The sequence below is a fragment of the Motacilla alba genome, chromosome 2, assembly GCF_015832195.1.
Source record: "Motacilla alba alba isolate MOTALB_02 chromosome 2, Motacilla_alba_V1.0_pri, whole genome shotgun sequence".
Taxonomy (NCBI): Eukaryota; Metazoa; Chordata; class Aves; order Passeriformes; family Motacillidae; genus Motacilla; species Motacilla alba.
In genome coordinates this window covers 20351120-20368117 of record NC_052017.1, presented here as the reverse complement: position 1 = coordinate 20368117, position 16998 = coordinate 20351120, and the positions used below count along the sequence as shown (strand labels likewise).

Genomic DNA, 16998 nt, shown 5'->3' with positions numbered 1-16998 from the left:
GAGTCTTACTTTTGTGATAAGAGGCATTAAACCCAGCTCCAGTGACACTTGCATCCGACATGAAGTGGATGAACATTGCATCTCCAGTTGATCTTATCGGCCCAGGAGGTTCTCGTCCACACACAGTAGCCAGTACTGGGGACAGACTATTGTCTCCTGGGATGAAAAGAACACATTAGTGTTAAAACTGAATAAGTCCACGTCTGCCTGCCTGTTGCTGTGGCTCACACTTTCAGGAAGGTGCTTTTCAAGACCTTTAACTCCCTACAGATTTGGAAATTTCTTTATAGATCACCAAATATTTTGCTAGACTTTGCTATTTTCATTTTAACTAGCAGAATGTCTCAGAATAGAGGAAGACTACTGTTTTAGGGCATGTTCCCATTGCTATCTAGATTGCTTAAACTCAGTGGAGATGAGAATTTGAGGTATTTGGACCTTGGGTCTCTACTGCACCTTGTCAGGGTAGGGAGAGATTGGCTTCTCACCATCTTTGATAATAAGTTTGTCATAGTTGCATGAGCTGTGAGATTCTATGTCTAGTGCCAGGATATTGAATTCCACAGTGGATCCAGGAGCTCTGATAAGCCACATACAGTCCTCAAGATTTCTGTAATTCATTGGCCAGCTCGGTGAGAAGAGGAATGAAGGTGTTTCTTCAGTTGTTACAAACCCTCCACATGCGCCTGTCATGGACAAGAAGACAAAAAAAGAAAGCATTCTCTTTTTAAACTGAATACACCCCTCATGTAATATACGATGACAATCCTATAATAAAGCACAGTGAAGGCACAGTGATGATGTGTGTAGTTACAGTAATGCAGGAATTCTTCAACTTCAGTTTGGATTGGAAGTATAAAACTTGAAAATCCTCATCCGTAAGGATGTTCCATGCCACCTGCTGTAACAATCATGTGGCCTATTTTATCTTGAGGAACATCTAACCAAATACCTGACAGCATCCACCACAGTTTAACATAAGTTATTGTGCTTGTTTCATATCACAGTGGCCAATGATTTAGAATGGTTTTTTAAGAGGGATAATTTTCCATGAGAGAGTAACAAATGTTTAGATTTAATTAAATACCTGTGAAAAGAAAAATAATCCTCTAGCAACATGCTAATTTTTAGAACACTATAAATTACTATATCTAAGAGCTTCTAGAAGTTGTTTTTAAAAGACAGTAAAATGCTTCATTAAAATGTCACTGAAATCTTTCCCTCAGTAATAACTTGGGCTTTTTCTAGTGGAGAAGTTGGTTTAGAATTCTTTAAGTAAAGCTGAGTGTATCACTGGCTGCACCACTTGCAGCTGTGGAACTCACTGAAAACCCACCTCTAGCAATGGTCTGTGTAACAGCAGAAGCATCCACTGCATACCACTCCAAAAGAAAGCCTTTTCCAGTCACAGAGGAATCTGAGTGGAACTGGATTGTCATTGAACTGCCAGAGGATGTAAAAGAAGCAGGGTCTGCACCACAGTATGTTGCAACAAGACGAGAATGAACTGTGGACCCATCATACACCTGCAGAGAGAAGAACACTGCTGTTCCTCACAGAGCCAGATTTTCATCTGCCCCATACTCAGCAAATTTCCAAGGAGAAAATTACCCTCTTTAAATCACTGAGGGATCTTTTAACAAATCCATGTTAGAGAGAAACCTCTCTTATCAAAAGGAAATAAAATCTCCCTTTCCATTATATGCAGTTAACAGTGAAGCTTTCACAGAAGAAGGATCTGAATGGAAGCCATCAAATTCACCTCATTCCCTATCACAGGGCTGCTCTTTGGGGACACAGAATGACATCCCACTTTAAAAAAAGTCCAAAGGTACAATTTTTACCCTTGATGGGGAAAAAGAAACCCAACAAAGCATGATATGCAGGGGAAAGAAAAGGAATTAATTTTCTTTTTTTTCTTTATCTTTTTTCCAACCACTGAGGAACATATGTATTTTGAATTCTATGAGATAAAAATACAGAAATATTTTATTTATTGTATATATTTATAACCCAAAATCTTGTCTGGTTACAAGATGTTTCTCCTTTGCCACCTTTCAAGCTTACTTTGTTCTTCTCATCTACCACCCAGTAAAAATGTCCAGTAGAGAAAGCTAGGAATTATTAAATAAACATTAACATTGCATTAATGATCTGATCCTTGAGTCAGATTAAAGGTCAGGCTGGTCTACACTCACAAAATGTCTAGCTGGTTTAAGAAACTAATTTTGCTTTCAGAGGGACAAAAAAAAGGCAGGCTGAGTTAGGAGGAAAAAATGCTGTTAATATATGACATTACATGAAAGAAAAAGTTTTTTTTCCTTTTTGAACTAATATTTCATTTGAATATCAGTAAATTAATAATGAACTGAAAATATTGAATGAGTATTAACTTTCTCAAATAGAAAAAAAAGGATAATTGATTAATTACCTGCTTAAAAAATGAAAACAAGAAGACATTTACCTTATTTAAGTGGGTATGTTGGCTAAGTTCAGAAAGAAGTTGTATTCTCTATTGTTCATTTTGCTTAGCACTATGAGTGCTGTGTTGAAGACCCCCCTGCTTACTGCTGGGGGGTTGGACTAGATAAGCTGTAAAAGGCCCCTTCCAACTCCAAACTATTCCACTATTCTATTTTTTAACCTAGCTAGACTATAGTATGGGGGGGATACAGAAAAACAATCAAACTGGAAGAAAGAGGCACCTTTTCTACCACCTTTTCTACCACCATAGATAAATTACTGATGCAGAAAGCAAAGAAGGTCCAAGAATTGTTCCTTGTAGGATTTCAAAATAACTTTATTTCTAGAAGCATTGAGATATTACTATCACTGTTGTCCTCAACTGAACCAGCATGGAGCAAATTTCAGTCTGGTATCTGACCTGAAATTCTTGAATAGTAATATTCAGGATTGTACCATTTTGGACTTATTTTCAGTAAATTTCAAACTTACAGATTGGAAATATCTGTTAGGAAGCCAAAGAGTACTCTTCCTGTAAATAATAATCATTGAGAGGACAACACAGCAAAAACAGTAAGCCACACCACACCCTCAGAAAGGCTCCCCATTCCTCCTGTAGGTTTCTCTATTCACCCATTTTACTAAAGTTGATGGAAATAAAAGAACTTGTCAGAATGAAATCACCTTTAGGTTGTCATACTGGCACCTGTGATGATTTTCAATATCCATCTGCACGATCCGGCCATGGATAACTTGGGAAGCGTTAACGCTTATCCGCCACTGGAAATCCGAGTTGTGAGGATAACTTCTGGGCCACTGTGGTGAGGCTATTTGTCCTCTGTCTCCCACGATGTCATTTCCATACACTGAAAAACGAGAAAGAGACAATTAATGCCTCTAATTCATGTAGAGTAAAAGAAACACTGGGGGGCCCATCTGACTTAATTTACTTAGGACTAGACAGTGATGTAAGGCTGTGAGACATGTCTCAGACAGTTCTAAGATGCACATCCAATTATTTTCTTGTTTTGAGAGATGCAGTGTTCCCTTTCCTGAAAGAAATTGCACATTTGAGCCATATGGGTCTACATGTAGGGGAAGCAGGAAGACAGCACACCTGAAATCCTCTCTGACTACTTTATGTTCATTTTTACCCAAAAGCATTGAAAAAAATTTTTAAATGCCTGTGCACATTTTGGTGAAAAAGGGTTCTGACTTCATTGAGGTCTGAACTATTGATAAATCATTTTGAAAAGGAGTTAAATCTCAAAAGAAGGGAAATTATTGGAAGTTTAGCTTGCATAATCAAAATGGCTGTGGATGTTTAGCTTCAGCAGTTTGTTCATGCAGCAAGTCAGACTGATGTTGGCAGTGGTCCCTTGAAATTTTGGATCTATAAATTGGCATAATTTCCTTTTTTCTAATTCCTCTCCCTGGTTGATGGCATCTAGATCCAAACCAGAAGATGGACACAATCACAATCAAAAAGCAAAATGGAAAGCTGGGAAAGGAATACTTTTTTCTTAATTTTCCAATTGCCTAATAAATATTATATACTTCTGGCATGTTTAAGAGCATTCCTTTACATTCAGTAGATATTTTACAAAATATTTTTAAAGTGAATTTACAGACTTTTTGATATCAGCAAATATTTTCTTATAGACTTCAGAGGGCCAAATAATCACTTTTTAGAATAATTTGAGAAGTACTATGAAAGAACAATAGTTTTCAATCAAATTACATCTACTTACAGTGAGAGAAGGTGGCCCTGAAGCCAACATCTGTGCCTGAACCATCTGAGACAAATTTGACCCACAGGATATGTCCAACAGTTGATGTATAATTTGAAGGGAAGGAGCTCCCACAGAATCGTCCTGTCAGCGTGCCTGTGTCACTCCCTTCACGAATCTCCAGGTAATCCTTGGTGCAGCCACTACTATCCTCCAGCTGAAATGCTCTGTTTCAATAGCAGTAGAAGAGCATTAGCACACATAGGACTGGCACATACTTCAGCGTGTGGCCAGCCCATTAATCCTACTGTAGATGGTATCCTTATGTAAGGGTTAGGAAAAGGGCAGCAACAAAACCCTCAGCACCCACCAAGGCCAGCAATACAGGGCACTCACTTTCCAGCCCTTTATTTTGTAATAGAGCTTCAGCGTGCACAGTTACACATTTTAAAAAGCTCTCAAATGCTTTTAAAATTTCTTGGTTCTCCAAGAACAACCATGAAACTTTTACATATCTGGGTGTGCAAAACAATAACAAGGATTGTTATCAACTCTTCTGAAGTACTTTTTATCCTAGAAAAGAAATTAGATATAGTAATTAAAATATATATTCTTAATTATTGTACTAAGCTGAATGATAAATAAATATATCCTAAAAATCATCTGGTTTTGAATTGCTTTTATACAAACCAACACAGTTTCCAGAAGCAGGCCATGAATATATAGCAAAGATTCCAGAGAGTGCCTCTAATTACCAATACCTTACATATTCATGTTTTCTGATATTCTGGTAACAACTTCTCCCTTTCAGATTTGAATATAGCCATATGTGTTCAGCATATCATTCAGCTGTGAAATGGTTTCAGCCACTCATCTGGATATATTTCAGAACAATTTAAAGCTAGCCCTCACACTGCAAGATAGATATTGAAGAAAATTAATGCCTCATGCCAAAAAAAGTTTATAACCCCCTTACACTAAATTAAATTTTAAAATAGTGCTTTCTAACATAATTACTCAATAATTTCCAGTATTTTCAGCTTGCCTTTCAGCTATTTGTAACTGAAGAAAAAGAATTAACATCCACTCAGAGTCACTTTATATAAGGGAATGTATGTTCCACTGAAAGTTTTTGCTTCACACTAGAATTTTGGGTTGTTTCTGAAAAGTTACTGCTTATTTTGTGACATTCTGAAAAATGTTCTCAGGCTTTTGGAAAATGTTTTCAGGCTGTAGTGCTTTTTCTCTGCTTCAGTGAGTAGTGGAGGAATAGAATGTCCTTTTTACTGCATTAGTGAATCAGCAGATGCCTAACAAGTTGAGTCTAATGCAGTCAGTGTGTTACCAGAAAAATTTTCCTTTTGTTCTGATTAATTGCAAATGCAGGTTTCAGAGTTAGTTTTGTTTTCCTGCTCATTCTTGGTAAGCTTTGCTAAAGGTCAGTGCTCTCTTTCTTGGCAGCAGCCACTGTTTGATGCCCGGAAACGAAGAGGCTCAGAAATCTACCTCATGGGTAAAGAACAACCTAAGAACCCTGGTAAAGGACTCCACATAATTCTCCACATGACTTTCTGGTCAAAAGTGTTCGAAGGAAAGTTAGTTCACTAAAGGGAAAACAAAATTCCATCAGATATTCTTCTGATTCCTTTTGTAGCTCCTCTGCTTTAACTGTTGAAGAAATTTTGAAAAATCTAACATAAATTTTAGAATCTCAGAATAGAATCATAGAACATTTTGAGTTTGAAGGGACCTCAAAGATCAAGCAGTTTCAAAACCTCTGGCATGGACAGGAACACCTTCCACTAGACCAGATTGCCCAGAGCCCCATCCAATCTGGCCTTGAACACTGCCAGGTTTGGGGCATCCACAACTTCTCTGGGCAACCTGGTCGAGTGCCTCATCACACTCACAGTGAAGAATTTCTTTCTAACATCTAATCCAAACCTTGCCATTATCAGTTTGAAGCTATTGTCCCTTGTCCTGTCACTGCAGTTCCTGATGAAGAGTCCCTCTCCATCTTCCCTGTATGCCCCCTTCAGATACTGGAAGGTTGCTAAGAGGTCTCCACGCAGTCCTCTCCCTCTCCCTCTCCCTCTCCCTCTCCCTCTCCCTCTCCCTCTCCCTCTCCCTCTCCCTCTCCCTCTCCCTCTCCCTCTCCTCTCTTCCCTGAACAGCCCAAACTTTCTCAGCCCATCCTCACAAGGGAGGTGCTCCAGTGCCCTTTTCAGCTTTGTGGCTTCCATGTCTTTCTGTAAGTAGGGGCAACACAACCATATGCAGTGCTCCAGGTGGGACCTCACGAGAGCAGAAGACAGGGGCAAAATCCTCCCCCGGCCTGCTGGCCACACTGCTTTGGATGTAGCCCAGGATTCCTTTGGCTTTCTGGGCTGTGAGTGCACACTGCTGGCTCACATTGAGTTTCTCATCAACCATCACCCCCAAGTCCTTCTCTACAGCGCTGTTCTCAATCACTTCTCTGCCCAGTCTGTGGGCATATCTGGGACTGCCCTGACCCAGGTTTAGGATTTTGCACTTGCCTTTGTTGAATTTCATGAGGTTTACCTCAGCCCACTTCATAAATGTGTCAAGATCCCTCCAGAGGCATAACTCTACAATGTGTGGGATATCTAGGCCCTTTATATTAATCAGTTATATATCAAACACTAAAATGAATCTTTACATTGTAGGAGTTTCCTTTGTAATGAAAAGGCAGAGTGATGCTAAATTTCCTCTCCTTGTTTATAAGTGAGTAAAAACTGGCTTCCTCACCATCTCATGCTGCTCAAATAATAAACCACCTATTTATATAATGCTGAATACGCCTTAACAGAAGCAATGACTAAGACAGGGAAACACTGATTGCAAGCTGCCACTAACCCCTGCTGTGTTCTCTTTCCAAGTTACTCTAAAAATATGTTTCAGCTTTATCATTGGGTAATTACATTTCCTAACAAACACAGAGCATCCTTCCTTCAGGTCTGTTAAAGGCTGAATAATGACCCCTGGCAATGCATTTACATGAAGGACAGCTGGAGCCGGTTGCCAGGGGAGCTGAGGATTGTCCAGACGCACTCGCTGTTGAGCGGATATGGCTCGGGATAGCCAGGGCTGTTGAAAGCTCCTCTGTCCATGTGGAAAGTACCTCCGCAGGCTGCAACGAGAAAGAGACAGCAGAGGCTTGGAAAGGATGGCATAAACAAAAAACCAACAAAAAAGCTTGACAGAGACAGAGCACTTGCTAATCAAGTGCTCTTTCTCCTTGTCTCTGTACTTTAGCTTGTTAATGTACTTGCTGAGACCTTGGCCAAAAAGAGGACTGGCAACAGGGGAGGTTCAAAAATCAAATGGCAGAAAGAAAAAGAGGTAAAGGATCTGTTCTTTTTCTTAAAAGTCAGTGGCATAAGGAAGTAGCACTTTTTGTATGGACTTACATGATGACGATGCAGCATAGGTGGCATGGAAACCCCTGGCAGTAATATCGCTGTTGGAGATGAAATTCACCACCAAGGCATTACCAAAAGAAGTGATAGGATGTGGCATAGCAGTGCCACAGTAACGGCCTGAAAGTGAGCAGAACGGAGAGAGAAGAAACAAGTGTTCAGCATGTAATTACTGCTGCTGATTTAACGTTTGGAGTTAATGCCTGACAACAAGCAGGAGTAATGCTTGTTGTTTACAATTTTAGTTGTCAATTCAATCTACATTAAAAAGTAGAACAAAACTCAACTCTTGTGGCAATTTCTTTTAACAGAAAAAGGACCTCATGCACTCCAGACACTCTGGTCCCTGGCTATTCTGTCATTGAGTTCCCTCAATGAAAATGAAAAAAAATTAGGAATTACTGCATAATTGGAAATAAACCCCAAGAAAACCTATCAAATATATCTGACAGCAGTTTCCATTTCACTCAATTGATTTCTGATAAAAAAAAAACAAACCTGAAAAATAACAGACCATTTCTCCTGTAATGGATTGAAACATGTGGATTAGGAATATGAATAATGATCTGTCAAAAAGGCATCTGCCAGTAAAAGGAAAGATAGCAGTTAGTATCATAGAATCATGGAATACTTTGGGTTGGAAGAAACCTTTAAAGGTCCAACCTGCAATGAGCAGGAACATCTTCAACTAGATCTGGTAGTTCAGAACCTCATCCAGCCTGACCTGGAATGTTTCCAGAGCATCTACCAATTCTCTGGACAACTTGTTGCAGTATTTCACCACTCTCACTGTAAAAAATGTTTTCTTTATATCTAGATGAAATCTACTTTATTTTAGCTTAAAACCATGACAATCACAATGTGCCTTTCTAAATTGTTTTTCCCCATCTTTCTTACATGTCCCCTTTAAGTGCTAAAAAGTCCTTTTGGCAGGTGAAAGCCAAGGATAGTAGACAAAAAATTAGTTCTGCTCCTAGTTACAAACCATTTAAACTGACTGCAGCCTCACTCCCAGCAAAGGAGCATGTACAAAAGCAGAGTAAGGGAGAAGATAATAAGACAGCAATATTCTGAATTTTGCAGAAAGTAATTAGAGGCAGCCCTAGGAATACGAGGAGAGTTGGGACCACCCTGTGACCAGGGCTGGGAATTTTGCTGCTTCAGGCTGCTCCTGACGCTTGAAGGGGATGGTACTGTCCAGAGAAGTCAGAAGAAAGCTATCAAACACTCAGGAAAGAGCAGAAGAATTAGTCCTTCCATTGCTTGACAAAAAACCATTTTCTGCTCCCAGAATTCTTCAGCTTCCTTACCTGTGTTTAGCATGGACTGTGCTTATTTGCTGTGCTTGTGACTTATGTTTTTGTGCAGTTAAATGGAAATTCAGTTTAAACTGAATTGCTTGGTTCCCAATATTGTTCCGCTGAGGAGGAAGGAAAAGGCAGCTGCAGTCAACACCAAACTGCAGGTTAGTAGGAGCATAGCCAGAGCCTGGGAGGACTCTGCCATTCACACTGAAGATTTATTCTCCATTCTCAATTTCCTCTGGCCAGAGAGGCCAAGGAGATTCTGTTATCAAAGAAAATCCATGGAGCAGGAGACCATGAACAGAAAACTTTATCCTGCTTACCTCGGGTGTAGTTCTATATATTTGAAATGCATGAGGGAAAGGTACAATACCTTGAAGAGGAGCCTCATAGTTATTCCCATCCAAAATCTCCACAAAATCCGTTGTACAGTTTTGACCACTTTTTTCAATATCAAAGTCAGTGAATGAAAGTGTGACGTGGTTGACTGGCAAGAGCAAACAGTAAAAATTTAGGAAGAAGTTAGTAATTTCACAGAGAAATATCTGCATGTAAACAAATGTTCTTTCTTTCCCCTGAAGTCAATCAGTCCCCATAAAGCATATCCAAAGTAGGTTTTTTTATTATATATTGAATGAGTTTGATTTAAGTGCATTAACCTTTAGTGCAAAGGTCCTGGTAAGTCCCTTCAGTACCTTTCAGTACTTCCTAGTTCAACCAACATTAGAAGGAGAGGATTTAGCATATACACATGGATCTAAGTTTCCTTGTTTCTGGACAAATTCATTATATACTGAAAAAAATAGCAAATAAAACATGGAAAACCTACAGACTTTCAGAAACAAAACTTACTTCTACACACCCATGACCTGCTGTCCCTTTGCAATCTATAGCATAGATCTGGACAAATGTGCCCTGCTCCAGGCTTAGAAAGAGCCGCTTCTTTCATCATATTGCAACATTCCATATTCATCAATTGGACTGGTCAAAGGATCATTAACTACCCTCAGCTGTACTTGTACAGAATTGGATTTTCCACACTCTTGGACCTCAGGCTATATCATGAAAAAGAGGATTTCTGAGTCAGGGTATTTTTTACTCTCCTGCTACTCTTGCTTGTCTGATACAAACAAAGGTGAAGTCGCAGCTGGCAGAAGAGAGGCTGTCCTTGACACCAATCTGGGACAGTAGTTATTACTGTCCTTAGGGTTCCATGCAGTTTGAGTGGGTCAGAAAGAGCCTCATGATTTAGATGATAACTAAGTTTTCTCCCACACTGACCAAACTGAATTTGACACATATATTTTGCTTCTCCCTGGGTCCCACTTAATTGGCTTGAACAAGCTGAAATGACAGCCACGGGGCCCGGGCTGCATCCAGCAGGGTGCCGCTGAGCGGCATTCAGCCGCAGACGCACGTTCCGCACTCCTTTGTGTCCCGCCTGCTCCATCAATTACCGCCACCAATGCAGGACCTCAGGATACACAGCAAAAAGGAAAAACACAGTGGGTGGCCAGAGCAGGAGACTTGTTGGCCTTCCCAGTGAAAGCAGAGCAGGAACTCCGCTGTGGCTTGCCATTGGATAAATCTACTGGACATGGGTATGCAATGCAATGTATGTATGCTGTTTATTTATGCAATGCCATAAATAATTAGCATTACATACAGTGTAATGAAACCACGTGCAGCTGTAACAGGAGGCATGGGGTGGTCCTGCTGGTAAGTGGAGAAAGTCACTGCTTCTCATACAGCATTTCCATGGTCTCTCATAACTCATGTAATTCAGGAGACAGCAGTCATGTATGAGTTTTCAACATGAATCCAGGGAAAGTTTGTCTTTAAAAATCCATAGGTGATGACCAGCTCAGATGTCCTTTTCGAGGACATTCTATTTGTATAAGTAACTGTGCTTAAAAAAGAATTGCTTATCTCCTGATTTATGTTTTGGTATTTTCTTGGCAAATTGATATTTGTTTTATAAAGTAGCAAAATAAACTTATAAATATGATTGAAACATTCTAGGATATTAACAATAATGTCTAAATATAATACGTACAACTGAAGTAGAATAGTTGCTATTTTTAATTAGGATACCAGGACATTATTATGGGATTTAACAGATACAAATTTTTTTTAGGAATTTGACACAATGTAAAGGTAATAGAGGGTATTAAAGGTAGTAGCAGTATCTGATGGAAAATATTCAGTGGTTTATGATCAATCATAAATCTGTGTAAAATTATGAATAGCTGAGTGTATCTATGCACATAACAACAGCTTATTTATATATTTTGTTTGTATTTGAAATTGAAATTTCTGTGTACCTTTTCTCATTATTCAATCTAATTTTTTTAATGTCAACAGCATAGTTTTCATGTAATACAACTCCAGCTTGAAAGCTCCAGACCAAAATAAGTTCAGTTAAATACAAGTGCTTTAATTATATGTAAACCTTTAGATTTTCTCACAAATTAATCCAACTTCACATAGTATTCAACACCTCATTTATAATTTTAACACTTGGGTCAGAGTAAATTGGCTAGGATGACAAAGTTGTGAATTGTTTTCCTCACTATGCACTCAATCTTTTACAGTGATATCTGACTTGTGACAGATTGGGAGAGCCACACTCACAGCTACCAGGATGCAGAACTTCCTAAAGAAATAAAGGAGGAATTTTGCATTGTTATTACAGAAAAGAAGATGAGGATGTTAGTCACCCCAACTAACTATAAAAGATGTTTTTACTTACATGGTTCCTGAGCCTGAATAATCCAGCTGCAGTTCTGATTGTTTGGGTATTTGGCAGGATACAGAGGAGAGGAAATTGCTGCCCCAACTGAATCTGACTCTATGAAACTTCCACATGCTTTAGAACAAAACACAAACACATAGATACATATATAAATATTTAAATATACAAATCACCTTGCTTAGATTCTGTAGTGAAAATGAATGCATAAAGTGTAATAAGATACATCAGTTTGAAATGAGGATAAGATTTGCAATAGTATTTAATCAGAAGAAGACACTTAAGGATTAGTTCCCATCACTGGCTGCACTTTCTTGACATGGATCCATATGCCATGCTGCTCCTGGCTGACCACCTGCAAGAAGCCAGAGTGACTTTAGACCTGATAGTTTTCATCTCTTCACAGCCCAGAAGAGATACTTTGGGGCCAAAATAACTTGGTTTAAGGGTAGTGCAATACGCCCATTTCTCTGTTCATTTGTTTATGTTGGCAGCTTGGAAGAAAAAAATCATAAGAAACTGTCCCCAACTTTCCAGCACCCAAGGGTGGCCCCACATTGCATTGGCAGGATCCTCTTGTGAGCTGCATCAGCAAAACTGCAATTGTGTGAGGTGTTGCACACACTCTAGAGCTTGACTGACTGCAGAACTCGTGTTGACAGTGCTGAGTGCTGCCATGCCTCATCTCTAAGCTCACCGGCTGCTCATGAACTGCCCAGGTCAGAGTTTAACACACACCTGCTTTAAACTGCAGGGGGAGGAGGTGAGTGCCAAAGAGTGAGGCTCATTTATTGTGCTGTGCTGCCTAAAACACCTAACAAAAGATGGGACTTTGTTAACTAAATTTTCTTAGGGAGAGGGAAGCTGCATTGCTAACATCCTAGGCAGGGAGCACTCCCTCACCAGACATGGATTGTGCAGTACTGAATCCAGTAAATGTGCTCTGAGAAAGCTGAACAGTTTAGCTTCTCATAGCTGATAGCCAGAAATGCCTAATTAGTAACTGGGGTTTCTGAGGTTTTTGTTGATACAAGATCCTCCTTTTCTTTATAATTTTTCACAATATTTTCAAGAAAGAAACATTTCTGGGAAAAGCAATAATTAATAGAGAAAGGAATAATAAGAGGAAAATTAGAGAGACTGATTTTCTCTGCAAAAATTTAATGTCTGTATCTTGAGGAAAAACTGTTTCCCAAATTACTGAGAAAAAGTAAAAGCAAATCATCAGGTATCAAATAGTATGTAACTTCATGAAAAAAAATCTGCCCGGTTAGTGTAATTTTTCATTAAAAAAGAAACCATGTAAAATACCAATTAGTCCACCACAAATTGGATAGTTGATGTTTGGCAGGGTACACAGGCCTGAATCCATGGACTTCATCAACAGCACCACAGAATTCTTTTATAGCTTTTCACATTCATGCGCATGGATGGACATATAAAATGTTATTTTGTCACTAGGTCTGTGGAAATTGCCAGTTGCACATTTTTCTCAGGACAGTTATGGACAGCTAACCCTCTAGGGAGGATGAATAAGAGGTAGCTGATATGTGCTAGATGCCTTGCTATAAAAATTGTGATTCCTTTTTTCCCAATTGAAGAATCTCAGTTGATCCTCGGACTTTAAAGTCTTTTGTCTATAATTTGGAAAAAATTTGTTCCTGGTAAAGATACACACTGGCGTGCTGCATGGGTAGAAATGACACTTTCCATTATCAGCTGTGCTAAAAGACTGTGTCTGACACAAAGGGGTGATGAGATAAATGTGCATTAATGTAAATGATGAAATTACCCTCCGTGAAGCGAGCACTGAAGCCCCTGTGCTGGATGGTTGTGTCAGAGTGCAGCCGGATGTACATCAGGTTCTTGGAGGATGTGATAGGAGCAGGATGCTGTGTCCCACAGAGTCTTTGAAGAAGTGGTGCTTCATTGTTAGGACCATCAAATACCTGTTAGGAAAATATCAAATGAAGTATTTGGTTTCCATGGGAGTATTGAGAAGACTTTTATTTCATCCCCTCTCTTATGTTTCATAAATTTTGATCATTATGTAGTCCTGCTATGAGCAGTGCAAACAAACTGTACATTGCCCATCTTAAGTGGCAATTTCCAAAAAATGCATGTATTTCAGGTTGAAGCTACTGGGACCCTTGTAACTAAATGTGAACAAAATGGCCCAATTAACATCTTCTTTCATGTGTACAGGGTATTGAAGCAACACTCATTTAACAATCCAGGTGTCCCCATACATTTGATGTTTTCTCTTAAAGGCTAACATGAGCTCCTGTGTAGATTTCATTCAGTTAGACTCTACATCTTGTCTCAGTAAAGATTTCTAAACTGGCCCTAACATGCAACTGGTGCACCAGTGAGAGCTATGACTCTGGATAAAAGGTCACTAGGATTATGGTTTTTAGATCCAGCACCAAGGATCAGAGTCCTATTGTCTATGTTTTATAAAAGCTTTAGAGTGGCAAATTACACACATATACATGAAGTGCTATTTAAGCAGAGGTTAAAAGAAAAGTAAAAAAAGAAAAAAAAAAAAAAAGGAAGAAGAAAGTAGATAGGGTTACAAAACTTCACTTTTCATTTTACCACAAAAGGCTTCCTTCTCTTTTTTCCCCCTACAGCTGATAATTTTGTTTCCTTCCTGTTTCCCAATCAGGAAGAGAAGGACAGAGAAGTTAGAATAAATGAGTTCATAATTTAGGCAACATCAAAATTTTGACAAGAGAAAGTACAGAGAGAGAAGAATGGCCATGGTGTCAGTCCCCCATTAATCATTCCTAGCACTCCAGCATGAGTGATTTGTTGCTGCTGTCTTTGGAGTCATGGGACAGTCTCAGAAGGGCCTGTGCTGGAGCTCCCAGCACAGTTGCAGGACGAGAGAGGAGGAGCCTTTTGGCTGCAACAGCAGTTGAATTCAGTTCCTGTTTCAGCATTAACGTCCTGCCCTGCCATAGGCACATCATTCAATATAATGGAGAGAAATATGGATTAAAATAGGCATAGGAGTACCCAAAAAGGGAGTCAGGAGGCTAAAAGCTATATAAAAGCTATACAAATACCATCAGATTAGAAGACATGAACATTTTATTGTGAATATCTTCCTTTACTTCAAAATGCCTCACATCCTGGCAAGTCTGTGCAAGGCAGCACCAATGAATTAGAAATTTTTAACTAGACTGTGCAACACAATGCAATGTTTCTGCCTCCAGTATTCAAAGGCTTTTGAACACACTAGCGAAAAAAACCAAAAAGAAACAGCAGCTGAGAGAAAGATGACCTGTCTCAAATAAGCCTCAGAGCTAAGAAACAAGGGACAAAACTCCTGCTTAATCCCCTGACATACCCTTCATAGTCAATGCTGTACTCATGAATTAAACATTCGCCTGTGATTCTGTGAACACCAGCTAGCTGTGTGGGATCTTGTGATGGAGCATTAAGTCTGCAACGCCTGTTAAAATGAGTACCTGGTAAAGACACCCAAAAACATCCATCCATTCAACCTTTTCTTCTCTCTTGGCAGCCTGCCACAATCACCCTCTAATAGACAGTGTGCAGTGTTTATTCTTCCCCTGCACATATATTCTGTATATAAATCAGATGGCCTGGAGTTAAAAACCACAAACCATGGAATGTGGGGGGAAAAAATAACCCTTAGGAATTAAGGCAGTGTCTTTTCCTAGACAGTAGTGAGAGGATTTTATCTGAGAAGAAGCATTACATTGACAGGGCACAGAGAAAGGGCCTGACTACTCCTGGTAAAATGCTGGCTTTGATCTGCGTGCTGCTGCCCAGCTAAGGATACAACCAGGAGGATTTCAGGCTTGCAGTTAGATCAGAAACCACAGTATTCACACACTAGCTCAGGAAAGAGTTGAGTCTTGGCAGTTTCTTAAAGTTATTTTAAAAGCATTTGAGAAATGCATTTTTGTGGCTGCAGGGCTAAGGAAAACCAATGCATCTGCTTACTTAAAAGCCAAGTTTTCAGTTGCATTGTGCATAGCAGCAATTCCCTTTCCACAGTGGACATAACTGAGTGACTCATTGCCTTCTTCTTCAAATATGTCCTGAATTTTGCACAAACACATGACAAAAAGATGTCATTTTTTGTCTTCTGAGTCAAAAAAGCTCCACATATTTCTAACTGTTCTCTCTTGAAAGATCCTCTTTGCCAGCACCTGGAATTAATGAAGTCGTACCTCTTCTCTATATCCCACAAGCTTACATTTCTATATTCCTGTGTTTTACTTGTTATACTGCAACAGGAAAGAAAAAAAACCATTTACTTAATCAAAGTCACTGGACAGAATAAGCTAATTCTCACTCCCCTTTTCAGGACCTTGTGCTACAAGCACTGCCCTCTGAGCCATGTTCTCCTCCAGTCTCCAAATACTTGAAACTCTTGCTGACCTGAGCTCCTGGCATAGCAGCAGACACACTATTGATTAAACACCATTCAAAAATACAGCAAATGGTGCATTCACAATTTTTTTCTGTCCATTTGCCTTCAAATAAACAATTTTTTTGTGAGTCACACTCACAAAAAGTACATAGGGGTTGGTACACAGGGAGGAATTGAAAATTTACTCAAGTATGGTGACAATGACAACAAAAAAATTCTTCTCAAAGATCTTATGCTTTCTACATAATATACCTGAGTTAGACTTGAGATTAGAGAAAGGCTGTACACCCCCATTTAACAGATGAAGAGATGGTCATCTGTTCTGAGAACAAATAAGAAAGAAAACTGAGGTGCAGAAGCAGAGGACTCAACTAAATTTAGAAAATTAAACAAATGAAATATGTGCTCTCTGCACTCCCTCCATTGGCTCTAGAGGGAGCTCGGGGCAGTTATCCCATGATTTACCATTACAGGCTCAGAATACATTTGGCTGAACCTAGATCTGTGCTCAGATTCACATCTGAAATCACTGAGCAGAACAGAAAAATGCGCCAGGCTTTATGGAGTTGCAGCATAGCCAAGAAGCAGCAGACACAAGTGTTTTCCCTCCTCCCACTTTGCTGACATAACACACGTGCAATGGAAAACCTTAGAGGAAAAAATACGTTTTCATGTGTTCCCCATAGAAAGGAATTTATGGGAGAAATATTTGGGAAAAAAAAAAACCTTGAGTCATAATGCAGGGAAAAATGAGTGAATCTAGAGGGGGGAGGGTGAAGGAAAAGATCATTGGTACACTCGAGGGTGGAGGGAAGCCCAAGAGAACTCACGGAGCAACTAAAATCCCTACAGATAAGTAAAAATTCAAGAAACAGAAAAGGGTGGAACCTCTGTGCTA

The 16998-nt window shown here is 39.4% G+C and overlaps 1 protein-coding gene across 1 annotated transcript in view; it reads right to left on the bottom strand.

The window, feature by feature from the left end:
- Window positions 1-16998, bottom strand: part of CUBN (cubilin) — a 142694-nt gene that overhangs the window by 50317 nt on the left and 75379 nt on the right. Inside the window, exons 32-41 of the mRNA XM_038127092.1 lie at window positions 13482-13638; window positions 11690-11806; window positions 9311-9424; window positions 7625-7753; window positions 7212-7344; window positions 4215-4420; window positions 3148-3329; window positions 1337-1526; window positions 489-686; window positions 10-156 (exon numbers count right to left, since the gene is read on the bottom strand). Coding sequence (XP_037983020.1) covers window positions 10-156; window positions 489-686; window positions 1337-1526; window positions 3148-3329; window positions 4215-4420; window positions 7212-7344; window positions 7625-7753; window positions 9311-9424; window positions 11690-11806; window positions 13482-13638 — 1573 coding nt within the window. The remainder of the gene's footprint in view (window positions 1-9; window positions 157-488; window positions 687-1336; window positions 1527-3147; window positions 3330-4214; window positions 4421-7211; window positions 7345-7624; window positions 7754-9310; window positions 9425-11689; window positions 11807-13481; window positions 13639-16998) is intronic.